We start from the raw sequence: 26,069 nt of genomic DNA on the forward strand, positions 1-26,069 counted from the left end.
TTTTGAGCTGGTGGCAAGATGACACTTTATGGGAGCATGTGACAGAGCAAAAGCACTCACTGCGTGGCCAGAAAGTAAAAGAATGAGAAGGGCTGGGTCTCACAGTCGCATGGTCTGATGTCACACTCCCAGTCACCCCATCCTCTGCCATTAAGCTCCACCTCCTGGGGTTCCCACCAACTTGCAATAGCACCACAGACTGGAGTCCAGGTCTTTAATATCTATGTTTTTCGGGAATAAACTATACTAGGGGTCTATGCTGTTCCAAGTGACTTTAGTCTAAGGATCTTCCCTCACATTTGCAAACTCTTTGCGTAGTTGGCTTGCGCTCACAGGGACCAGTTCTCCTGGAGGCCTCTCTCCAACACTCCACCCATCCACAGGTTCCCTGGGACAGTTTTCCGTGTTGATGGTCCCTACTTTTCTGGGTCTCGTTGGCTCTGGCTGTCGAGTGGTGTTGATCCACTTAGCCCTGTAAGCCCAGGCAAGTTCTCATGAGAAACACACACTCATCTCAGCATGGGGAGGACAGAGTGTCTGCAGGAGATAGATAGCTTCTGGGCAGCTGTGAGGTGGGGTGAGGTGAGATAAACACCTAGGACCACATGGGTGGAGCAGGGCTAGGAGCCCAGGGTCCTGCTGGTCAGATGGGACACCTGGCAGACTGGAGAAACAGTTCCTGGGAGTGTGTGAGGAGGCAATGAAGTCATATTTGTGTCTATGGCGGGGATATGGGGAGAGGCATAGCTGGGCTTCCCTAGGGAAGGGCCTTTAGTATCTGGCTAAGGGGCAGAGGCTGGCCTTAAAAGATCATTACCAGGTTTGTGAGTCCAACTGGCAGAAACCAGATGTCACCTGGCAGTGAGGAGGAAGGAGGGGTCCAGGCTGCCGAGGAGCCATCCTGGCTTACCCTGTGCAGCTGTACTTCTATGTTCTGGAGCCCCTCAGTTGTAGACTAGCTTCCAGATCTGGACTTGGACTCACTTTGGATCCTCCACCATCTGAGTTGCCATTCTAGTCCTTGTCCACTTTGGGCTGAGATTGTGTCAGCTCTAAGTCTCTTAGTACCAGTGCACAGGAAGCACCATGCCTAGGCAGGAGTTGTCTCTGCCCCAGGAGCTCTTTCAGACTCGGCTCAGGTGAGGCCAGGATTCTTCACTGCAGAAAAGAATTTCAGTGAGAGTCACTACAAAGCAAATTTCATGTTTATTTAGAAAAAATCTTCCCAACAACTGAAACATGGGAATTAGACTTAAACTGGGACGGAGGCATGGCTTAGTGGAGAAGAGTTTTGCTGCTTTCAGAGGACCCAAGTTTGGTTCCCAAGCACCCATTTGAGGGGCTCACAACTACCTGTTACTCTAGCTCCAAGGGAACCTACACTCTCTTCTGGTGTCCTTGGGTACTGCACAAATGTGGCAAATTAAAAGCACATAAATCAAAAAATAATTTTTAAAAAGGGAAACATGTAAGAGGACAGTAGCACCCACTCTGGCGTGGGCGTGGGCTTAAGAGAGCCACATTGCAGTGTCTTCAACTGTGCACAGGTTTTGGCTTTTGAAGTTAAATCATTTAAAGGACTTAAATATTAGGTAAAAATGTTTAAGCTAGGGGTGGTGGTTCATACCTGTAATGTCAGCACTTGAGGGACTGAGGCAGGAGATTTGCCATGAACCTGGGACCATCAGAATGAAGGGAGGAGAAAGGAGGGAGGGAGGGAGAGATTTGGGGCTGACTGACTGATTTGAGGAGCTCCTATGCTGAGACCCAAAGCCCTGTCACCAGAAGAGGCAGCTACTGGATGCCCCCCTGGAAAAGGTGAATTTCACAGTTCGGACTTTTATTGCAAGCTATGTGTACACGTGTGCATTCCTGGTGTTTGCTCATCTTTTCTTCAAGTGAAATAGAACTACAGGCACGGGCAGGGAGACACTGAGAATTTCTTTCCAGTAGTTGCCAGTTTCTGGTTCTTCAGTAAATCTGTGAGCAGTGGGCTTTCGCTTCAGGTAGCCGAGGACCAGCTAGGGAGCTGTGACATTGGCTACAGGGCTGCCGCCTTTGATGGCACCGGCTTGCTGTGATTTGTGTACCTGGAACTTTGGGGTTCTAGCTTTGAAAGGCTGGGACCACATGTTCTAGTTATCAGGGCTTGGACTTATACACTTTGAGGGTTGGAAGCCTGACTTGCTTGTTTCTTGTGTGTGGGGCTGTCAGCATGGAGGGAGGCACTGTTTGTGATTTTTATTTGAATCAAATAAAATAACCCTTAGCCAAGTATTATGACAGGAATATCCACAGGTACTCATGTGGAATTTTGGGTCACCACCACCTCAGTGAAGTGCCACTACAGTCACAGGGAAGGAACTGACACATGTGGAGAGATTGCCCCCTTTGGGCACCAGCAGGATTCGGACTCTGACTCCCAGAGTTTAACAAGTTGACTCCAGGGCTTAGGTACCGATTTCTGTGGAACAAGCTGGGGCTGGAAAAGATGATTCTGGGCAAAGATCAGGTCTTCAGGACTCACTGGTGAAACCTGAAGAGTCTTTCTGCGTCCACCGAGGATGGAGAAGAGGGGATGAGGCTGCCTTGGAACAGATACCCCAACAATGCCCAGGGCTTGGCACCAGGAGAGATGCCCATTCCAGGCCCCGGTTGACTTTGCTACTCACTTCTCAGAGGTAGCTTCATGGGCTGTGGAGGGTCAGTACATGTGACGTGGGGGCAGCGTCCTACCCTGTATACTGCTGGGAACTCAGCCTTGCAGCCCCATGTCGCTGCTGTGTTTGTGAAGAGCCCCTGGCTGCTTGCAATGTGATGGGAGGTGCCCTGGCTCCTTCCTGGGTAGGGTTTTTATCTTTTTTTTTCCCCAAAAGAGGATTTTTCTGTTTCTGGGGGTAATGATAAAGTGTGGGCCAGTGAGAATGTGACCTTCCACTTGCCTAATTCCGGGCACTGAGGATCCTGCCATGTGATTTGGGAATGGGAGACCACCTTTTCTTCATGAACCAAGGGCTGCCTGCTTCACTCTTTACAAGAGCAGGTGGCCTCCCCAGGGAGGCAGCAGAGGCAGATGACAAACATGAAGGTGTAGAAGGAAGACTCTCAAGCCCTGTCACCTCCATGCAAAGGCTGTGAAGAAATAGGGCAGCGACTTGGGCTCGCTGGGACTAGGGAAGGTGGCACAGCCAAAACTGGCTGCGTGCTGTAGTCACCAGAAACTCTGAGAGCCTGACTCAGGCCAGACTCTCCTGATCAAAATCTCATCTAAAATGTTTTCTTTTCATACAACGTATTTTGACCATATTTTCCCCTCCCCCTTCCTTCCTTCCTTCCTTCCTTCCTTCCTTCCTTCCTTCCTTCCTTCCTTCCTTCTTTTCACCTTAAGCCAAAACAACAAAAAGTACACAAAAAAATACAGTCCAGAATCTCTTTAAAAACAAAACAACAAGGACAAAAAAAACCAAATTGTGCTGAGAGCATAGTGAGTGGCTCACACCTTTAATCCCAGCACTTGGAAGGCAGAGGCAGGCTGGTGATCTCTGTGCATTGCCCATTGAAGGCTAGCCTGGTCTACACAATGGGTTCTGGAACACCGGGAGCTACATAGTGAGATCTTGTCTTGAAAAGGAAATAGATAAAATATAAAATTAACCACCTTAACCTTATAGTTTAGCCATTTTAAACATAGTTATGACTAGAAGTAAACACAGTGTAATCAACCCCAAACCTTTCCAAATGGAACAGTTTCCATTAAAATACTGACTTCTGAGGCTGGAGAGATGATGCACAGTGGAGCAGAGTTCAGTTCCCAGCACCCAGCACCCAGCACCCAGGTCACCACTGTCTGTCACTCAACCCAGCTCCAAGCTATCTAATCTGGCCTCTGAGACACCTTTACACACTCAGTGCTCCCGGCATGCACACACACACACTTTAAATAAATAGAAAAATAATCTTGCCAGGTGTGGTGGTGTACTTTCCCAGCACCTGGGAAGCAAAGGCAGGTGGACCTCAATGCGCTAAGTCGAGACTCACTTACATATGAGCCCCGGGCCAGCCAAGGGCTACATAAATAAGATCCTGTCTCTATTTGCACCATCCCCTCACCTCCCCCAAAAAAACTTTGAAAAAGTACTCACTTCCTATTTCTTCTGAGATAGGATAGAAAAGGAAATTATGGAGATGTGAGGAGAAAGAGGAGCCCTTTACCCAGGAACTTGGTTGAAGTCACTTGCCAACAGAGAAACGGGGATCCCAGCACGATTAACTGCTCAAAGCCTTCTTCCTTCCACACTTCCACACCTGCAATTTTCCAGGACTCTTACTAGAAACTTTTACAGGAAAAGGACACGTACAAGGCTCATGCAGCCAGTGGCTCCTAGCTTTATTTTGTCAGATTATAATTCCATCCAAGGTATGTCTGAAGCCACCCCATAATCTCATACACACACACACACACACACACACACACACACACCCCTTTTGAGATCTAAGTTGAGAACCATCAAAATGGTGTATATGGTAGCTCCATAAGGGTTGTGGAGCTATTCTTGGGCATGCCTTTCTTAGTTCCTTTCTTCTAAGTCTTGTGGTCAGAGTCTAATGTTAAACTATTTTAAATAAAACCTCAACATTGTTTCCATTAGTCTTAACAGTTTTTCTTTTTCTTTTTTTTCTGAGTCAAAACCATGAGTCTCGTTAGGCCTGAGTTTTGGTCACAATGAAGTTCTCAGTCTAGGGTGACAGCATGGAGTTTTATCTCTGTTCCCTCACCAGTGACACTCCCTTTTCTGGCAGCAAACTGGCACCTACTAATTCCACTCTGTTTCTACAAAGTTGACTCCTTTAGTGACCTCCTTTAGAATCATGCAGTCTTTATTCTTTATTGTGGGCTTAATTCACTGAGCATAGGGTCCTCCAGGATTGGCCCTGCTGTAACCTAGGACAGTGGTCTTTTAAAGGCTATGTGGATAACCACGGCAACGCATTTTGAGGTGTATTTATCTGATCATGCACATCTGGGTGGTTTTACACTTGTGGCATCCCAGTTTGGGATGGAGCAGAGCCATAAGGTTGGGCCACCTCTGGCTCTTTGCCTTGCAGCGTCATTGGTGTCACCTGTCCCGCATGCCAGTGGTGTTTGGTATCAAGACCAAACACCACTGCAGGAATCTCCCCGCTTTCCAATAAACACCCTCAGAGCCCGTGGCTCTGTTCCAGATTGTCTCACACAACTCCCCAGACCTGTGCAACTGATCTAATCTGGGCAGGAGGATTTGCTGGGCACCTATAGTCGCTAGCTCCCAGCTGGTGTGCCATGACCACACAAAGATGCAGACAAGTCACAGCCACGGTGCTGGGGACTGCGGCCTCGCCTCCGCCTCACCGGACGGTGAAGCAGCGCTTCTGTCTCCTTAAGGCGCAGCCTCCCCAGTCCACTGGGGTCCTCCCCCTGCAAGGTACCTTCCCTAAGCCGTGTAGGGGAGAATGAAAGGACCCGAAAGCGTCCATGCTTAAGAACTGTTCGAAAAAGCAATGCGCACAGTGTGACTGATGTAAAATCGGGAGTGCTCGGGGGGAAAGCCACCAGGACAACACGCCTTGGCCAAGTTACAAACACTGTTGGCTCCATGGAGACATTCTGGGCTGCCTTCACCTAACACAACTTTACAAGTTACTTGGAAGGCGCCGTTTGGATTCTCGAAGAAAGGACAGCAGCGTAGGCCAACGTCACTCCACTACCCTCAGCCGCTGCCGGACCGGCCCCGCCCACGTCCCGGCCTCCGTGGGCGGGGACAAAATCTACCAACCAGGAGTTCCTGAGGCATTCGAAGACGCCTCCACCTATAGAGGAGAGGCGTTTCCCCAAATCCCGGCGCTTCCTAGTAGACGCAGTTTTGTCAACCTTCCCTGATTAGCAATCAAGTCTATTAGCCAGACCGGAAGTGGAGGCCCCTGCACCCTGCGCGCAGAGCAGGAAGTACAGAAGGGAGGCGCATACTCGGCGGAAGCCGAGCTCCAGACACGCCCACCTGCCGGAAACGCCGGAGGTGTTTCTCTGACAGGGTTGCTCTTTGACAGGCTCGCTGAGGAGGCGGACAGGCGACGGGGTCTGGGCGGAGGCTGAGGACCAAGTAGGCATGGCGGAGGGCGGGAGCCCCGATGGGCGGGCCGGCCCAGGGCCCGCAGGTAACGTACGCGGCTAGGGATGGTGGGGAAGGTATTGCGTCTCCGGTCAGTCAGAGTGGCCCTCGGGCGTCCCGGGCTCGGGCTTCCGTCCTCGCGGGCCAGGGTCAATAAATGTGTACGTCAGGCTTCGCGCGACCCCAGGCGCGCACCCCCACCCTTGGTCTCTCGTGGACAGCCCTCCTACGGGGTTTCTTTCTGGTGGAGCTAGCCTTGTAACCGCCACCCTGTTAGCCGATCCCAGTCTGCGATGACCCTAGCTCTGCCATGGGGTACGGATTTTCTTCCAGGTATGAGCACAGTGGTCAGTAAAGGCCCTCAGAGGTCAGCCTTCGTCGGACAGGTTCCCTTTCCCCATCCTGCCAGTCAGCACATACCCGCTCGGTAGCCACTGGACAAACGTCCTCCGCCCCACCCCCACCCACCTTAAGGACAATGCTGTCCCCAGAGAGCTTGCCAGTGACACAGCTCTTACAGGGGCGCTTGATCCACCTGCAGCGAAAGGGTGACACTTGTCACCTGACTTAAAGAATCTCCACTTTGCCGTGTTGCTTCTATGGAACTAACAATTCCTGGGAGAATTTCCTGGTACAAGATCCACCTTGGGGTCTTTCTGAACCTGCCACATGTGCCCATCTCTGGTTTTGGAGAAGCACATGTTCTGTTCAAGGAGCTCTCCTAGGTATGCAAAAATCTCAGAAAGCCACAATGTTGACAGTCTTTTGTCATTCTTCCGTCCATCAATTCAACGAACATTTGTTGATGATGTATTATTTATTGGCTTGGCTCACCTGGGGCTGTGAAAAAACAAGACAAGGCCTCTACCACCAAGAGCTATGTTTGGCATTGAATTTGATCTCAGGAACAGACAAGATCTTAGAGTGGATTGACCTTTCATTCAGGAATGAGAGGTGGAAGAGAAGTGGTTGATTAAAGGACAGCTATTTCTTAACACATGAAAGGGTCCTGTGGAAGAAAAAGTGGTTTTACACACACCCGCCCGCCCTGGTCCTTTTAGTGCCTTTTTGTTGGTTTGTGTTTCCAGCTTGGGTGGAGGCGCGGGTCTTGAGTGCTATCTTGTAGGTATGGCCTTTGACTCTAGGACTTGGGGAGATTCTGAAGGTCCATTGGCGGCCTGGGCTGGGAGCATAGAGGAGAGGTGACCAAAGGGAGGTCCAGAGACTTGCTCAAGTCCTCTGATGCAGCCCACTTTCCTGACAGTTACCCCATGCATCTGAATCTTCCCCAACTTTGGCTTTGACTTTTATACCTGTTGGTAACTGCGCTGTGGTTACAGTAATTGAAGGAGGACCTGGAAGCGCTGGACAGAGCCCTTTCCAGGCTTGATGCATCTTGTTGGTCTGCTGTGCATCTGGTTATGGGATCAAGTGAACCACATAGGTGTTTGTGGACATTGTGCTGCCTCTAGCCTTGGTCTTAGCCCAGGCAACGGACTTTCAGAACCTGGAGGGCAAGGATACTTAATCATCACCACCGTGTACCTCTAGGAGAGTCTGTGGGGGCGCAAAGGATATTGTATTCGAATATGAAACAACTTCAGCATCAAGAAAAGACCTGTGTGTGAAGGGATATGCTTTTGAGCTATGCTTGGTAGCATGCTAGGACATCACTACAGGGTGGGGGACTTGAATCTAAGCAGTTAGAATTTGTGCTGTCTTTATAGCACCTATTGGTGCAATGTTTAACCTTTTCAGTTAGTTTGGGCTGTGATGTGAGCAAAGATGCAAGGTCTCCGAGTAGGTGGTTAGTTGTACAACTCTCCACAGACTACATGTCTTAGGTGGATTCTGTGCCTGTTTGCTACAGCTAAGCTATGTATACTAAGATTAAGATTTTCCTGGAGAATTGATTCTTTTCTCAATTGTTTTTTTGAGAAAACAATTTTGTTTTTGTTTTTGTTTTTGTTTTTGTTTTCTTTCTAGTCTGGTACGAGTTTTGTTATCTAGTATGGTAGAGTTCCTGCCACCTGTTATTCTTACTAAAACAACAAAAGCTATTTCCCTTATGTATATCTACAAATACATTTCAAAATCATTTTGGTATATCTGATATCAAATTTCAGAAGAGACTGGCTACATTTGAGAATTTCTCTAATAGTGAATCTCATCCTAGTACGTAGTATAGTCTTTCTGTTCACTGTTCACATCTCTCTAATTTTTTGTTATATAGACTGGATTTGTATTTATGCACATAATATTTTACTTTTCCTTTTTATTGAGATGTGATCTCTCTCTCTCTCTCTCTCTCTCTCTCTCTCTCTCTCTCTGTGTGTGTGTGTGTGTGTGTGTGTGTGTGTGTAGCTCAGAGGTCAGCATTTAGTGTTTTCCTTACTCCTCCTTATTTTTGAATCAAGGCCTATCAGTATCCATGGAGCTTATGCATTGAATTTGGCTAAACGAGCTGCCAGCCGGCCCAGGGATCCTAACCCTAAGTACCCTCCAGTCTGCCTCTCCTAGTCCAGTGGACTTGTAGCAATGTGGTCTTGGCTTTTGTATGAGTGTTGGGATCTGAGCTTCAGGGCTCATATTTGCATGGCATGCACCACCAGTTGAGTGACCTCTCCAGGCTCTTGAAGCGAGATTTCTATACAAAAAAGGTATACATTTGAGGCTTATTCCTTGTTATTTCACTTTTATTGCTATGATAAAAATCCCTGAGATAGTCTAACTATAAAGAAAAGAGATGTATTTAGTTCACAGTGTTGGAGGTGGGATATCATGTTGGTGAAGGTTTGGTGGGAACTGTGACCTCCTGGCCAAACAGGAAGCCAGAGACTAGGTGGGGTTGGTCGCTGCTCTTATAATAGCCCTCTCATAAGAACTAATCAGTATCCCAGGAGAAATTCTTCAGTCCTGCAAGAAGACATTTTCCCACTGACCCTGTGGCTGCCTGGGATGCCGCACTGATTAAAGGTCTTGGCTGTGTCCCAGCACAGCATGCTGGGACTGCACCTCTAACTCATGAACCCCTGTGGGAACAGTAGGGCTCTGCTGAACCCTTGTTGCTGTTTCCAGAGCAGCATGGAGTTCACCCACTCTCCAGACAGGCAACCCTGTTTGCCCTTTGCTTTTGGCTAACCAGCTACCTTTGTAGTAAAGAAAATGACTACCATTCTCCTTTCAAATGCCCCAATTTAAAGATCTTCTTACATCCATGGGATAAATTAGAGTAATTTCATGTTTTTTTTTTTGGCATAATATTTCAAACTTTAGTTTGCACGACTGGCTTGTTGTTCCTTTGTTCGACAGACCATCACATTTTTTTTCTTCCCTTTTCTTTAGGAAAAAAAAAAAGTCTTATTGGGCTTGGTGTCAGGAATGTGTTCGTTTAAAAAGGGAAACTTTCCAGCTTTCTCTTATGAATTATTTTCTGGGGATTTGAAGGTTCCTGTGTGGCTAGCAGGAGGGAGCCACTGCAGAAGGTGTCCTGTTTGGTCGGCCTTGCTACTGTTTCCGCATGCTTATAGGAGCCCCTCTCTTCAGTGCAGGTCCTAATCTGAAGGAGTGGCTGAGGGAGCAGTTCTGTGACCACCCACTGGAGCACTGTGAAGATACGAGACTCCATGATGCAGCCTATGTAGGGGACCTCCAGACCCTCAGGAACCTCTTGCAAGAGGAGAGCTACCGGAGGTGAGCAGTTCTGCTTGGGCTGGTGACGGGTGGGCCTGTGGGCCTGCTGGCCTGCTGGAGGCTGGGGTTTGTGCTTTGGATAGCAGAGTAAGACTCTGATGCTGCAGGTCTGCAATTTGCTTTTAGAGAAGGGATAAAAGGAGGAATTGTAGGTGGCCAGATACAGTGGGCAGGGATTCCTGGGGCCAAGTCGCCTTGGGATTGTCCTGGCAACTTGTCCTATCTGAGCATCAGTTTCCTCAGTGTTTGTTCTGAAGGCAGTGTCCAGAGAGGTTCCTCCAAGCCCCCCAAGACCCTTAAAAAGAGGTTTATTTACTTAGTTATTTTATTTTATTTGAAACAGGGTCTCACTATGCAGCCTTGGCTGGACCAGAACTCATTATGTATACCAGGCTGACATCAAAGTCACAGAGATCTTCCTGCCTCTGTCTCCTGAGTGCTAGGTTTAAAGATGCGCTCTACCATGCCTGGCTATTTTATTTTAATTGTGTGTATATGGGGGCGGGTGGGCGAGTATGAGTATGGGAATATGGGCCACAGAGGCCAGGAGGGCATCCCTTGGAACTAGGGTTACAGATGGCTGTGAGCTACCTAATGTGCAGAATTGGAATTGAACTCAGGTCCTCTAGAAGGGTGGTACGTACTCTTAACCACTGAGCCATCTCTCGAGCCCATCGCTATGGCTCTTTATCCTGGGTAGTTCTTCGTTTACAGCCACTTTATTGACATTAATTTGATGTCTCAGGTGTGTGTGATCAGCCATAGGCCCGTTGACTTCCCACTGGAGAGATGTGGTAGCTTCTATCTCCTTTGTTTTCCTACCCATAGCTTCTTTCCTCTTGATTGCCAAGTCCTTCTGATGCTTCCTTGATAGCAGAGCCTTGTGTGTGCCTCCCTGTTCAGGCTGCTAGGAGAGCACCCATTATTCTTTCTTGAGGCTCCTTGAGTCTTTTGTGTGAATGACCCTGCAGCCCCACTAGATCATTGAATACAACCAAAACTGGCACTTCTTTATACTTTAGTGAGTTTCTACTTTGCCTTGAGGAGAAGTTCAGTGAACTGATGGAAGTGCCTTTGTGTTTCTGCAGAAATGAGCTCTACTACCCTAGTGTAGACAGTTCCCAAGCAGGAGTCCAGCCAGGAGTGTGCTCCTTCCTTATCTATCCAGTGTCTTAGCAGTAGTCCATCAGAGCACATGTCAGTATTTAAAAAACAGCACAGGGCTGGAGAGATGACTCAACCTTTAAACACACTCTCACAGAGGACCCAGGTTCAACAACCAGAACTCACATGAGATACACTCTCTGAAGCACCAAGCATGCGTGTGGTTTGAAAACACACATGCAGGCAAAATATTTATACATGAAACAAAATGAATAAATCTGATAAAACCAAACAAAAATTTAAATTTATTTAATGTAACTCAAGCCCCTAAAAGCCTTAAGCATATGTATACAGCAGTAGAATGAGTTCAGTGTGGTTCATATTGTCCCCCCTCCTTCTCCCTGTCTCTCCTCTCTCTTCCTTCTCTCCTTGTTTCCTCCCTTCTCTTCCCCTCCCCTCTCCCTTCTTTCCTCTCGATTTGGACCTCATGTATCTTTGAAGCCCAGGATGTCTCCATCGCCTGAGCTCGAGATTATTGACGCATGCTACCACACTAGCTTCTCCCTCCTTCCTCCCTTCCTTCCTTCCTTCTTCCCTCCCTCCCTCCCTTCCTTCCTTCCTTCCTTCCTCCCTCCCTCCCTCCCTCCCTCCCTCTCTCCCTCCCTCCCTCTACCCCTTCTTCCCTCCCTTCTTTCCTTCCTTCCTCCCTCCCTCCCTCCCTCCCTTCCTTCCTTCCTCCCTCCCTCCCTCCCTTCCTTCCTTCCTTCATTCCTTCCTTCTTTCCTTCCTTCCTTCCTTCCTCCCTCCCTCCCTTCCTTCCTTCTTTCCTTCCTTCCTTCTTTCCTTCCTTCCTTCCTTCCTCCCTCCCTTCCTTCCTTCCTTCTTTCCTTCCTTCCTTCTTTCCTTCCTTCCTTCCTTCCTTCCTCCCTCCCTCCCTTCCTTCCTTCCTTCCTCCCTCCCTCCCTCCCTTCCTTCTTTCCTTCCTTCCTTCCTCCCTCCCTCCCTCCCTCCCTCCCTCCCTCCCTTCCTTCCTTCCTTCCTTTCTTTTGAGGCTGGAGAGATGGCTCAGTGGTTAAGAGCACTGTCTGCTCTTCCAGAGGCCCTAGGTTCAATTCCCAGCAACCACATGGTGGCTCACAACCATCTGTAATGATATCTGATGTCCTCTTCTGGTGTGTCTGAAGACAGCTACAGTGTACTCATATATAATAAATAAATCTTTTAAAACAAAGAGTTTACCCAACTCCAGAACCACATTAAAATCAACATACTGATGTTGATATAAACCATAAAGCATGCCTTCCTTTCTTCCTCTTCCTTTTTCTTTTTTTCTTTTTTTTGAGACAGGGTTTCTTTGTGTAACTGTGGCTGTCCTGGGACTAGCTCTGACAACCAGACTGACCTCTGCTTCCCTAGTGCTAGGATTAAAGACATAAACCACCACTGCCTGGTGGTTTTTCTTAAACTGGAGGTTTAGAAATCGTCCTTTATATTTTCTACTGCTGATCATCTCTCTGGTGGTGAGATCTGGACTTTATTGGCCCATGTCAGCCCACATGTGACTGGAGAAGGGACATCAGGGACTGGTTAATGAGACACTGCCCACTGCATGTTCTTAGCTTCTGCTCTAGTGCAGAAGCTGAGGTGGGGAACACCTTGGTTGCTACCTGAAGGGTCAGTGCACGGCACAGTTAGTTGGTTGTCTGGTGGCCATACTGCCTGAGAGCTGAATCTGGACAGTTCGCCACCACTTGCACCTAAGAACTCTGTGTCTGTAACCTTACAGATATCTTAGGCTCTCAGGTATTCTGGGTCAGGGTAAGAGGACATAGATTACTATTACTAATCGTCTTTATTGGGAGAGGATGCCAGCCTTGGATGTTTATAGGTAACCACTACTAAGAGAGCATCGTGACTGACCCTGCCTGTCCCAGCATGTGTCCCTGGTGGATCTATGTTGGTTTGTAGAGGCTGTGGAATGTGGGTGAAGAATCTAAGAACTAGAAATCTCAGTGTCAGTGCTGATTATTCTGTGGGAGCCTAAAGGTTTTTTTTTTTTTGTCAATGGTCCCTGAATGCCTGTCCTGTCTGGTCAGCAGGGACAATTATGAACATTTCAGGACACAGAGCACAAATAGCTGGAAATATAGAATATTTAGCATGTACAAGGTCCTTTGATCTTCAGCACCATGAGATGGAAGACAGAACACAGTGGAGGCATTTTAAATGTCAGGGTTAGTTACCTAAATGACTCTCTTTTGGGAACTTCTGCTAGTAAGAGAGGAGGGAGAACAGCTGGTCTGCCTAGGGTGACTCTTACAAGATCCCTGTGTTCCCATGTAGCCGCATCAATGAGAAGTCTGTCTGGTGCTGTGGCTGGCTCCCCTGCACACCACTGAGAATCGCAGCCACCGCAGGCCATGGGAACTGTGTGGACTTCCTCATACGCAAAGGGGCGGAGGTGGACCTGGTGGATGTCAAGGGACAGACGGCCCTGTATGTGGCTGTGGTGAACGGTCACCTGGAGAGCACTGAGATCCTGTTGGAAGCTGGTGCTGACCCCAATGGCAGCAGGCACCACCGAAGCACTCCTGTGTACCATGCCTCTCGTGTGGGTAGGGGTGACATCCTGAAGGCTCTTATCAGGTCAGTACTGCCAGGGCCGTGTGCATTTATTTCCCTTCTTGTGTGCTTAAGAGATGACTTCTCAGAGGCCTCTGTGCTTTCAGACCCACGGATGCCTTCCTTATGCTGGCTGTTAGCTTTCTTTTTGAATTGGGGGCTTGTTTATTTGTTTCCTAGTGGTGTAAACTTACCATGTCATCTACTTTCATGTATAGCTTAGGCCATACCCTCTAAAGTTCCTTATTCCTTCAATGTTTAAAAACATTGTGAGCGTGCATGTCCGTATACACAAGCATATTCCAGAGCACGCCTGCAGGAATTGGTTTTCTTTTCCCACTGTGTGGGTCCAGGGATGGAACTCAAGTCATCAGGCTTGGCAGCAGGAGCCTTTGTCTTTGTGGAAATGTTTTTAGTAGGATCAGTTAATGCAATTCCTTATTAGTTGAGAAATCCCTGAGGCATTTTAGTTAATGCATCCTGTCTCTTCTGTGGAGCGCAGGGCACTGTAGGAAAGCATGGCAGCAGGGATTATTTTATTTAACATTTTCTGTGTTCTAAACTCTATGATGACTGCCCTTTAGATGTGGCAACTTGCTGGTTGTGGAGAGCACCTTTGTCAGCACTGTGGAGGCAGGGGCAAGTAGAGCTCTGAGTTAGAAGCCAGACTGGTCAGGTTCTAGGCCAGTCAGGGAACATAGTAAGTCTTTGTCTAAAAAGAAAAAATCCAAAAACAAAAGAAGGAAAATGGAAATGATGCTGTTAGATTACTTAACGGGTAATATCTTCTAAATATGAACCAAACCTGCCCTCCCGCCCATCCTCTCACCTTCCTGCCTGGCTCATTTTTCTTGTAGGTTTGCCTCTCATCTTTCATTATTGCAATTTCCGGCCGTCAGTAAGGAATCTCCCCTTGTGGTTTGTAAGCCCCCTGCTCTCCGTTACTGATGTTTAGGATAGAAGGTAGAGGGGCTGCTTCTGTGTGGTCAACCGTTACATTGATTTGTCGAGCTGTTTGGCTTCCTTGTAGAGATAATACAAATAGAGAAATTTAGAGAATATTCACAATTAAAATTAATTGGATCTCGTCTCTGAGATCCAAAGCTGAGTTTGATGAGGCTCAGAGGCTGTCTTCCCTACAGCTCACTTAGTATCAGATTGGCATACTGGTTAAGATTATCAGCAGTTTGGCGACCTGTCTCCAATGAGGATGGATAATTCCCGTGTGAAATGAACTTTTCCTGTTGTTAGTCAAAAGTGCAGGGAAGTGAAGTGGGCCACTGGTTTTCTGCTTAACCTCTGAGCCATCTCTCCAATCCCCACTGCTTTTCTTCTTGTAGAGTGCTTTCTCACTCACAGCGCATCTCGAAGGGAAGGGAGGTGCCAATGAAGGACAGTGGCTGTCTTAGTTAGGGTTTTACTGTTGTGAATGAGAGGGCAACTCTCGTAAGGACAACTTTTAATTGGGGCTGACTTACAGGGTACAGAGTCCATTATCATCAAAGCGTGAGCATGGCAGCATTAATGCAGGCCTGGTGCAGGAGGAGCTGAGAGTTCTCCATCTTCATGTGAAGGCTGCTAGGAGAAGCCTGTCTATCAGGGAGCTAGGATGAGGGTCTTAATGCCCACGCTCACAGGGACACAACTACTCCAACAGGACCACACCTTCTAATAGTGCCACTCCCTGGGCTGAGCACATACAAACCATCACAGTGGCCGTGTGTGTCCTCAGGCCTTTGCTGCCCCGAAGAAGCGCTTTTGAGATGAAGTTCCTTTGGGTACTAAAGTGCTGGAGACAGTTATGAAGCAGGACTGCTGGATGAGACTGTGGCCCTCTGCTGTCTAGGGACATGGCGCTAGTCCATCTTCTCCAGTCCCTGAATATTAGGTCCCCACTGTTGAATGCCCTCATCGTTGCTTCCTGTGTGCAGTCACCGCCTGTTTCAAGTCAAATACTCAGTGATGACGCAGCTTGTGAGACTTCACAGAACTACCTGGGGCCAGAGAAGGCTTAAGTACATGGGTGGCAGATCACTGAGTTACCTACTTGAGGATCCTAGGGGGCAGAGATCTTGGCAGAAGTGACTCCTCCTTACATTATCTGGTTCCTGGTGACTTTCACTCTGATCCTGTGATGACAGTGCTGTCTGCCAGGTTTTGCACTGTAAAGCTACCCTTCGCTCTGTAATTAGAGTTTTGTGGGGAGGTACTTTGCACACGTGTATGCCCTATGCTCAGGTTTTATTTGTTAGTGTAGACTTAGGGTTTCTTATTTGTCCAGGGGGAGTTACACCCACCCTCCCTTGTTTCTCAAACACTAATAGCAGTGTGTTTTTGTTAGCTATACTCAAACTAGGTCACGGGAACACGTTCCTGTTTACCTTTTCCCATATGGATTTCCAGTTATCCCTGGAGGGTGGGGTATTAAAAAGTTCGACACTCTTCTCCCTTAACATGGTTCCTTGCTGTATACACTGATTTTCTGCTTGGAAGTTGGGTCTGTTAAAAGAAGTGAGTTTACATGGACCTGCTGGTCTGTCCACCTGTGGGGTTGCGTTGTTTTACAGCTCTCTATAACGAGCCCTTCTCATGGTGGGGCTGTGTCCTCTGCCTTGTGGCTTTGCCTTTTGATCTTGTTTGATCTTCCAAATGAACGACATACATCGTTGAGGGGCGGGGTACTACTTAACTGTAGTTAGCTTCAGCAATTCAGGAACTGAGTTTTCATTCATAAAAATCAAACTTGGGGAAAGTTGGTGGCATGCTGAGCCTTTTCTAGTATTTGGTGTGTCTTTCTGCTTTCTGGGGTCTTTCGGCCTTAGTTGTTAGGTTTATGCATACGTGGATCATTTTAGACATAATTCTGCTTACATGATGACTTTCTGCTTCGTCTTCAAACTGGGCTTTGGTTTGTATCCGTCTGTGTATATGGGCTGTCATTTCAGTCTGCTACCTTCATGCACTATCCTATTGCTTGTCATTTATTCATTCCTTGCAGGCCGTTTTAGATTTTGTAAGCCTTTCCTCTGAGCACAGACAGTGGTTCAGAGCCCTGCTTACTTGATTGCTGTCCTTTGCGGATCACACTCCTCAGTGTTTAGCATCAATGTTACGGAAGCCAGCATGTGGCTGGGTCTGTGTGTGCTCTCCTTGCAGCAGGAGCACCCCTAGTACTTCCTTGTGAAGTAAGACGATGAGTTTACTGGAGAAATGTATTTTATCATTTTAAGGAAATAGCTGTCACTTTCTGTTTCATAGAAAATTTTAAAGTAGGCATAATTGTCTACAGTGGGACCCTCTGGGACCCACCTCTGGTATAAATCATGATACGGAGGCTGTTCTTATAGTTTAAAGCTTAGGCCTCTAGCTTGGACATTCTCCCAGCTAGATCATCCAACTTAACCCAACACTTTTGCCCACAATCCACCATGTGACAGGTTAGCTCTATGCCTTTCTCTGTTCCATGCTGGTCCATCTGTTTTCTCTGCGTCCCTCTCTGAATCCCCTCTTCTCAACCTTCTCTCTGCCTGGAAGTTCTGCCCTTTACTTCCTGCCCAGCTATCATCTGTCAGATTTTTATTATAACCAGTCACCAGCAATGCAATCTTTGATACAATTCTAGGTTGCTTCAGGCATAGAGAGCTTCCTGACCTTCAGGTGTCTGAGCAGGTTGCCTGTGATGCCACAAACATCACAATACCAAATTCCTGCTAGCATTTTGCTCCCTGGGAAGGTACGGAATTAACAATTGAAAATACAGAGACACCTTCACACAGTGTAAACAACTGCCAGCTTTTGCCCTTTTTTCATTATTAGTGGTAATCAGAATTTTTCCTTTAGATCCATTAATAAAATATGTTAACAGAATTTCTAATATTGGAATTAGTTTTAAATTCTTAAGGTGGTCCCTAGTTTTTTCTATACTGCTTTTCAAATATAAGTTCGAATTTTCTTTGTAGTAATTTTTTTGCTTGTTGAAGATTTTTGTTTGGTTGTTTTTTGAGACAGGATTTCTCTGTGTAGCCCTGGCTGTCCTGGAATTCACTCTGTAGACCAGGTTGGCCTTGAACTCAGGGATTCATCTGCCTTTGCCTCCTAAATGCTGGGTTTAAAGGCATGTACTACCACACCCAACACTTATTGAAAATTTTAAATTGAATTGGGTTATTGTATTAGTTTTATAGTGAATGTGAAAGTGTTTTTTCCACTTAACTCTGTATAGTCTTGGAATTATTTTATTTTCGAAGGTCTGAAAGGCTTCATTTTGGAATTTGTGTGCATGAATGGATTCCATGTTTTTACTTGTTACCTCCTTTTGCTGGAAGTACTGATACCTTAGCGTCATCCTTGGTATCTCTGGGAGATCCGTTCCTATCCTACTTGATACCAAACTCTGAGATCCTTCAGTGTCTTACATGCAAAAGTATGGCTTCCGCATGCAGTCTTGGCACATAGACTAAAAATACAAGTCTACCGTAGGTGTGTCCTGCTGGAATCTTTATTAGGCTGTAAGGACAAGAAAGGGACTGCATTCATTATAGGCTGTACTCCCAATATCCCCCAAATGCTGCGTCCTTGGATGCAGTAACTGCAGATAGAGAAGGTGGCTGTGTTTGTGACCTGTAGAGTCTCCAGGGACTCCCTGTGTGACTCTGTAATGCCTCCCAGGGTAGCTGGATAGTCCTTGTGGTCTGAGTTTGACTTACTCTAACTTATTCTTCTCTTCTTGTAGGTATGGGGCAGATGTTGATGTCAACCATCATCTGACTCCTGACACCCGGCCCCCTTTCTCAAGGCGGCTAACCTCCTTAGTGGTCTGTCCCCTATACATCAGTGCTGCCTACCACAACCTTCAGTGCTTCAGGCTGCTCTTGCAAGCTGGCGCAAATCCCGACTTCAACTGCAATGGCCCTGTCAACACTCAGGAATTCTACAGGGGCTCCCCTGGGTGTGTCATGGATGCTGTCCTGCGCCACGGTTGTGAGGCAGCCTTCGTGAGCCTGCTGGTAGAGTTCGGAGCCAACCTCAACCTGGTGAAGTGGGAATCCCTGGGTCCAGAGGCAAGAGGCAGAAGAAAGATAGACCCTGAGGCCTTGCAGGTCTTTAAAGAAGCCAGAAGTAAGTGGCATGAGCTCAACTCTATGTTGTGGTCTGGGGTTGATTGAGCCAGTGAGACCTCGTACTAATTAAAACAGACCCAGAGAGATGGCTCAGCCGTTAGGAGCTTCTCTTTCAGAGGCCTCGGTTCCCAGAGGCTCACAACTGTCTGTAACTCCAAGTCTAGGAAGCCCTTCTCTGGCTTCTGCGGGCACTATATGCATGTGGTACCCAGACATACATGAGTGTAAAACACATGTACATATGAAAAGAAATAAGTAAATCTTAAATAACAAAACAACACCCCACAACTCCCAAAAATTCCAGCTAAGCACTTGATTAAAGCCCTCAGGACCAGCAGTTCTCCAGAGTGGTCATTGAGAAAGAGAGAGAGAGAGAGAGAGAGAGAGAGGTGGGGGGGAGGAAGAAGAAGAAGAAGAAGGAGAAGGAGAAGGAGAAGGAGAAGAAGAAGAAGAGAAGAGAGAGGGGGAATATGTTTCTCAGTGTGGGTGGGTGTAGGTGTGTGTGCGTGTGTGCACTGTTCACCTTTATTTTGAGTCAGGGTTTCTCACTGACCTGGGAGTTGGCAAGTAGACTTAGCTGACTGTCAGAACCCTGGGATCTGCTGTCTCTCTTCCCAGTGCTCGGCCTGCAGTGTATGGCACACTCCTGCTTTCTTTGGGAGGGTGAGGCCTTATGCTTGCATGGCAAACACTTTACTGACTAAATTCCCTCCCTGGCTCAAGATGATTATTTAACAATTCCTGAATACCAAAAGCTGATACCCACAGTCTACAAATGTAGACATATGCTTTCAAAATTCTTAGAATTATATTCTCTACCTTTTTGCTTTTCTTAACTGATGATTTCTGTGCGACATTTCCCCTTTTTTGAGACAGCATTTCTTGTGCAGCCCTGGATATCATGGACCTTGCTCTGTAGACCAGGCTGGCACTGAACTCAGAGATCCACCTGCCTCTGCCTCCCAAGTGCTGGGATTAAAGGTGTGCACCACCACCACCTGGCTTCTTTTATTTATTTATTTTCCTTAATTTGTTTTTTAGGTCATTTTATCAAGTGATGGGTTTTATCATGATATTTAAAAATATTTTAGTATGCGTTACTTAAATGTATGTGGGGGGGAAGCATGCACATGCCATAGAGGTCAGAAGATACTGTGGAGTAGTCAGTCGGTTCTTTCTTTCTGCCGCATGCGTCCATGGGTTATGCTCAGGTGGTGAAGTGTGGGAGCAGCACGCTTACCCTCTGAGCCGCCATGTTGTCCACCATGGTGTCTTCATTCATGGGCCATTAGGTTCTGTTCTTCATCTCTGCCTTCTCTGCCCGTCTTAGCCCCAGACTTCCTCTTCACATGCATTTTAATGACCAGAGATACAAGCTCATTTTCTAGAGTTCCTCTCTTCACTTTAAAAAATTCCATTCAAATATCAGAGGGTAGAGATGTGTGATAAATCCAGTTTTTGTTAAAATGAAAGACAGAGTCCGCCTGTTTGAGTGGAAGGATTTTGACAGGGAATTAACAAGTCAATGGCAACAGAGTCTGGAGTTTACCTGTGCTTGTATTTGCTGTCAGCTCTGTCCCAAATGCAGAGATTAACCTGTGTGTCTGTCTTATTTCCTGCCCGAGGCCAGCCCCTCACTTTTCCCATCTTGTCAGAGGACATATGACCTGATGGTTTTGTCCTTAGTCCCTTGTTTCTCAAACATTAATGGTAGTGTCACCCAGGTGACAGAAAGAAGCTGCTTGTGGTCAGAAACTTTTTTGTGTTACCTTCTCTTCCTGAAGCAGGGGATTAGCTGTGTGGTTTTGATTGAGGGAAGGACTGTCAGCCTATTCTCAGAGTTTAAGTACCATGCACTTGGTGTGCCCAGGCCTCTGTGAGCTGTTGGGACAGAGCAAGAGTGAAGGACTTGCACTTGCACTCATTTGTGGGGTCTTCCAGCTTTTTTCCAGGACACTAAACATTGCAGAGGGCGGGGTGGCTGGCAAGAGAGCAGATGCCCTGGTTAAGATGCAGATAGCCAGCCTTCCAGTGGCTTCCAGGGCCCCCTCCACTCAGATTAAGGTGTTGTGACGTTGGTGCAGTCGTGCCCACTGTAGTCTGCTTTGGGCCTTGTGAGCTAGGAGAGAAGTGACCTTTCCCCTTCTCGTTCTCTTCTCACTCTCCAGGTATTCCCAGGACCTTGCTGAGTTTGTGTCGTGTGGCTGTGCGAAGAGCTCTTGGCAAATACCGACTGCATCTGGTTCCCTCGCTGCCGCTGCCCGACCCCATAAAGAAGTTTCTGCTTTACGAGTAGCATTCAGATGCAGCGCTGACTGCAGTGAGGAAGCCGATCACCTGCAGTGAAAACTGACACAGACTCTGGCGTCCTGGGAACCGTGTCCTCTGCTGCCAAGTTGGTTCTTGGCTGTCAGTGAAGAAGAAACGGCCATGTTCTCTTGGACAGTGATTCCATCTCAGGTGCTGGGGCCGTCGAACACTCCTTGAGTCATTGTCAACTGAGAGGCGCATACAAACTTAATTTTGTTCCTCTTCAAGCTCTTTGTTTTGAATTCTTCCTGATACACATTAATGAAATGGGCTGTGAAATGTGTGCAGTGTGGGCTGAGCCTGGCGATAGCTCCAGTGGGGAAGGCTTTTCCCCAGAGCTATGCATCTGCTTATTTCCTACTTTGCAATTTATTGTCCTTTTAAGGCTTGATATCCAAACAAAAGAGGTTTGCTAAGAAAACATGGAGGGAGCAGGAATGCAATTCGTGCACTGGCTAGCCTGCTTTCTTGCCTGAGTTTGTCTGTATATGCTGCTGATGCTCGTCTGTATGTGCTGCGGGCACACATCCCTTCTCACAGCTGGCCGCAGTGTTCTCTCTTGGGAGTTGTCTTCATCCCAAGATGGCTTCTGGACTGCTATCTTAATGCATGGAGGTTCCAGAACAGTGTTCACAAGGCACCATCTGCCCACTCTGCCAAGGGTTTACTGATGTCTCACCCTGGGGAATCTTCAGACAGTGGTTACCTTTGGGAGACCCACTTGTAACTAACCAGTATGTGACTGCCCACATTCAGACCAGGGACCATCTTAATAGCACTCACTGCCACTCCTCACAAGATAAGTTGACACGGGGTGCTCTCTTCAGACCCTCCCTCCTATACTGGAAGTGGGAAATGTCTCGGTCACCCGGCTGGTTCCAGAGTATAGCTTCTTGGTGTCCACCAGATAGGCCATCTGGGTGTTGGGTGACTGTTTCTCCCACTTCTGGCCCAATGCCTTTGTGGGTGCTCCTAGAGGTCTTTCCTTACCCTGCCCAGGGTTGTTGATGGGTGAGAGAAATGAACTTATTGTAGGTGTGTTTAGCTCTTGAGGTGTGAGAGTCTTGAGCAGGTGCGTGAGTAACCACGGCCTTAAGCACCCTTAGGGTTCACTGCTCAGTGAAATCCCCTCTTGTCATCTTGAAGCCTGTTAGGATTATTGTGTGGATCTGTGCTGATTACAGACCTGAGACTGTTTGGGACAAGCGGGTACTGAGTCTGCTGAGGTTTTGACCATACAAGGGGTCTAACTTGTAGTACTTTACTGTTGCACTGTTTTGTGTTTTAGCTGACCAGTGAGGCAGTGGTAACCTTTGTATTCTGTGGATGGAGTTCCAACCCCAGCCTAGTGTCTCAGGAAGGCCTTGGCAGCAGCACCAAGCTGGTCCATACTGCATGCTCAGTCCTGGGCAGTGAGCACTGTGTGTGGGGCAGGACTGAGCTGTCCCTAGTCTCCCCACAGCGGTTCTGCATGGTCCGGGCCATTGTCCTTCACTTGGACATGAGTAGCATCCTCTGTTCTAGGTTTTCAGACCCTCAGCACTGCGAGGCTCTCCTGCTTTCAAAACTTCGAAGTCTAGTGACTCTGAATGTGACACAGCACTGGCACTGACTGTCTGTTTCCCCTGGTCTCCAGCAGTTCTATGAAAGTAGCTTTCAAAACTTCAAAGTCTAGTGACTCTGAATGTGATACAGCACTGGCACTGACTGTCTGTTTCCCCTGGTCTCCAGCAGTTCTATGAAAGTACCACATGCCATTGCTGTCAAGGATGAGGTGCGTGCGGGGTGGGAAAGAGTAGCACTCTTCCTGGAGTGCCCTAGGTTCCTGAGAGGCACTGGGAAGTTGATGTGGACTCAGTGAGCACTGGCCCTACTCAGCAGACTTCTGAGCTCTGGTTACCCGTGTCCTCCCCAGCATGGAGATGTGGTAGGCCTGATGAACCTGCTGCCTTCTGCTGAGCTGGTCCTAGCAGAAGAGCTCAGTAGTCTAGAGGGAAGGAGCCTGCAGGCCGTCCCAGCTCATCGAAGGAGAGTCTGTGCTTTGTTGCTGTTACTGGGGCAGCCACTTGATTTAAGTGAAGGCTTGTGCATTGAGTCTTGGCCAGGCAGGTTGGAACCAGTGCTGAGTCCTCAGAATTTATCTTTTCAGTTTTGGGCTTTTAGCCGTATGTCTGGAAACCTGCCAGTGCAATGCCTTACATTTTATAGCTATTTTATTTGTGATGTCTGTCTGCCTGTCTGTCTGTCTGTCTGTCTGTCTGTCTGTCTGTATTTATTTATTTATTTATTTATTTATTTATTTATTTATTTATTTATTTATTTATACTCTTCTTCCAGAAGAGGACTTAAGGTGGAGAGTCTTATTTTGACAGTAGGTATATTTAGGCAAAAACACTGGTGAAGTAGGTAATTAGTAACTTTCAACTGTCGACCAGTACTGTTGTCATTTCAAAGTTTCCCCTTTTTTCTTTCATGAATTATTATTTTTTTTTTTTAGATAAAAATTTCCTGACAGAAAAAGTACTGACTGTGAGTCTGAGCAGAGGGAAATTATGCCTGAGAGCTGCCTGTGCTCAGCCAGTTCCTGGAGCAGGGGAGGCTCCGCTGCAGACAGGAAGAGCTTCCTGCTGCGCCTTCAGGGGATGCTGGTGAGGGTCCTGGCCCCTGCAGGCACTTTGTTTGGGAGTGGTCTCTGTCCTGAGGGAACTGCTTCTCAGAGGAAGTACGCTTAAGGTGGTCACAGTGCTGAGAGCCCACAGTCTGGAGATAGGGGATTGACCTTGTGGGGCAGTTGGATCATCTCGGCCCACAGTGCAGCACCGGCAGAGAGCCGTGCAGGAGGAAGGGTAAGGACAGCTGGTAATCAAGTTTCGTCAGCTGACTGGACTGTCTTTTATTCTTTGGTCACGTCCTTCCTGACAAGTAACAGAAGGTTTGCTTGAAAGGGGTGGAATGGTGCTGCGACTTTGCATGTAGAACACTCTTGACTGCAGTCCACTGCAGTGTTCTCGTCACATTCGCTTGCTGCTGAGATCCTGGCGCGATCCGGTGGTAGTGGATGTTACATATTAATAAGGAAGTTTTGGATCCTATAGCCTGCCTGGTGGTGAAAGGCATTGTGGCTTTCCCACCACGTGGGGTCTAAGCGTAACCTCAAGGATCACTATGTATGACCCGAGAAGTCTAGACATGATTTTGATGGGCCTCTAGCACCCCAGATCCATGAGGTCACCCACAGAAAGTCAGTGTGGCCTTCTTGGTAAGGCATGCTTGCCCCTCACTCAGGCCTTGGGAACCAGTGGCACCTAGGATGCTGGTGATGTCACCAGTGGTGGTTTGCTACCTTTGTCTCTTTGGTGCCTATGCACCAGGCACTTGCAGACTAATCCTGACCTGCAGGGTCTAATGACTTTCCTTCAGCACAGAGTGATTCCTGGAAGTGCCTCTTGACCTGGCAGCTCCCTTCTTCCCCTCGTTCATTCCCCTCATTACTCTCCTTCCCATAGTTCCCTGGTGTGAATAAAGGAACATGAGCATAACTGGTTTAGGATTCTTAGTCATCCCAGGAAAGTCCACAGATGGGCACACGCAAGCTTCGAAGTGGGCAGTGACCTGTGGACTTCACTATACACTTCCCTGACAAAGGACGATGATGTGAGGAGAATGCAGTGGACCTGCTGTAGCCTTAACAGGCACCGGGCACCCAGTGTCAGCCATGCACAGGACTCTTCTGTACTGGGCTCGCACCAGATCCTGTGCATGAGAGGCAAGCGCTCTACCACTGAGCTGTATCTCTGGCTTCTTTCTTTCTTAGATTAACCAAGGAAGGATGTTTGTAATCTGACTCGAGATTGGCATTTATGAACGCAGCTGTCTTGGACATGCAATGTGACAGTTTGCTTCTGACCTCTTGCCAGCCGTGCCGTTTTCCCTGCAGTGTCTGCACAGCGTCCACTACTTCTGTTGTTCAATGTGTGTAGTGTTCCATGCGCTGGGGCCTGTGTGCTAGTGCTGAAGACGTGCTCACTGCAACACTCTATTTCCTGTTTGAGGATGAATGTGTGCTCGCTTGCAGTGGCCAGGACTGACTGTTTTTGCCCTTGTGCCTAGTTAAGAGATTTCAAAAGTACAATGACACTTTTTATACGTTGTTATAATAACTGCTTTATTGCCCTCTGATTTTCTTCCCACATGCCTTAATTTTGTGGCCTGTATCTCATTGGATAGAAGCTTCTCTGTGCAGCCTTTTCTTTACATTAGTTCATTTATTCATCCATCCATTCATCCATTGTGTTTGATGTGTGTATCTTCTTGTGCCTGTGCTCCGATGTAAGCCATGGTGTGGATGTGGAGATCAAAGGATGTTTGGGGGTTGGTTCTCTCCTTCTACCGTATGGGTTCCAGGGATTGAACTCAGGTCATCACATGGTAGAAAGTGCCTTTACCGTCCGAGCCATCTTATAGCCTCCATGTGCAGCTGTATGCACAGTTCAAGTGGGAGGGGTTGGCTCTTGGATAGTTTCCTGTGGCTGGAGAGAAGGTCCTGAAGCAAGAGTCTATAGCTGTTCAGTGGATCTTGGGGCTGCAGGGAGAAACCTATACCTTTGCCCAGGATTTGACTATTTAGTGTGGCCTGGTTCACTGGTGGCTCTGCTTCCAGGACTGAAGAGAGTAGCTTCTCACAGCTTTCCATCCAGTAACATTGCACAGCATTCTGTGGTGTGGGGATGTGAGGGACACTGCCATTTGTGCCCCATGTAATATATGACTTATTTTGCCAGTTGAGGGTAAAATCTGGCTGTTTGGGATAAGCCTGGAGTGACTGAACGGAATAAAGGAATTTCTTCACCCCTAGCTCCGCGCTGTGTCTCTTCTGCTTCAGAGGCTGCTTCCATTCCTTACCCAGGGTGTGCTACTGAAGGAAGAAAGGTGTCCTCAGCCCTTCACCATTCGTGTGACAGAGGCCAACTGTCCAGTCACTCTCCATCCATTGCTGTCTGCTATGCAGAACTCTGTATATTTGAGACAGGGTCTCATTCGTCCTTGAAGACCTTGAACTCTGTGATCACAGGTA

The 26,069-nt window shown here is 47.7% G+C and overlaps 1 protein-coding gene across 9 annotated transcripts; it reads left to right on the forward strand.

Moving 5' to 3' along the window:
• The first annotated feature begins 4,379 nt into the window (after nt 1–4,379).
• Nucleotides 4,380–25,849, forward strand: Asb1 (ankyrin repeat and SOCS box-containing 1). Of its 9 annotated transcripts, none has more exons than XM_039083762.2 (5): nt 4,380–6,871; nt 9,693–9,839; nt 13,287–13,589; nt 18,298–18,683; nt 20,854–25,849. In XM_039083762.2, exons 1-5 carry the CDS (start codon nt 6,816–6,818, stop codon nt 20,979–20,981), a joined length of 1,020 nt encoding a protein of 339 aa, XP_038939690.1. In that variant the 5' UTR covers nt 4,380–6,815; the 3' UTR covers nt 20,982–25,849. The 9 variants fall into 9 exon arrangements, with proteins under 9 accessions (XP_038939690.1, XP_038939691.1, XP_063123392.1 ...); XM_039083763.2 differs by having other exon boundaries at nt 4,380–6,197; NM_001108232.2 differs by having other exon boundaries at nt 5,429–6,192; nt 9,698–9,839; nt 20,854–21,278.
• The last annotated feature ends 220 nt before the right edge of the window (nt 25,850–26,069 follow it).

The sequence above is a fragment of the Rattus norvegicus genome, chromosome 9 (assembly GCF_036323735.1).
Source record: "Rattus norvegicus strain BN/NHsdMcwi chromosome 9, GRCr8, whole genome shotgun sequence".
Lineage (NCBI taxonomy): Eukaryota > Metazoa > Chordata > Mammalia > Rodentia > Muridae > Rattus > Rattus norvegicus.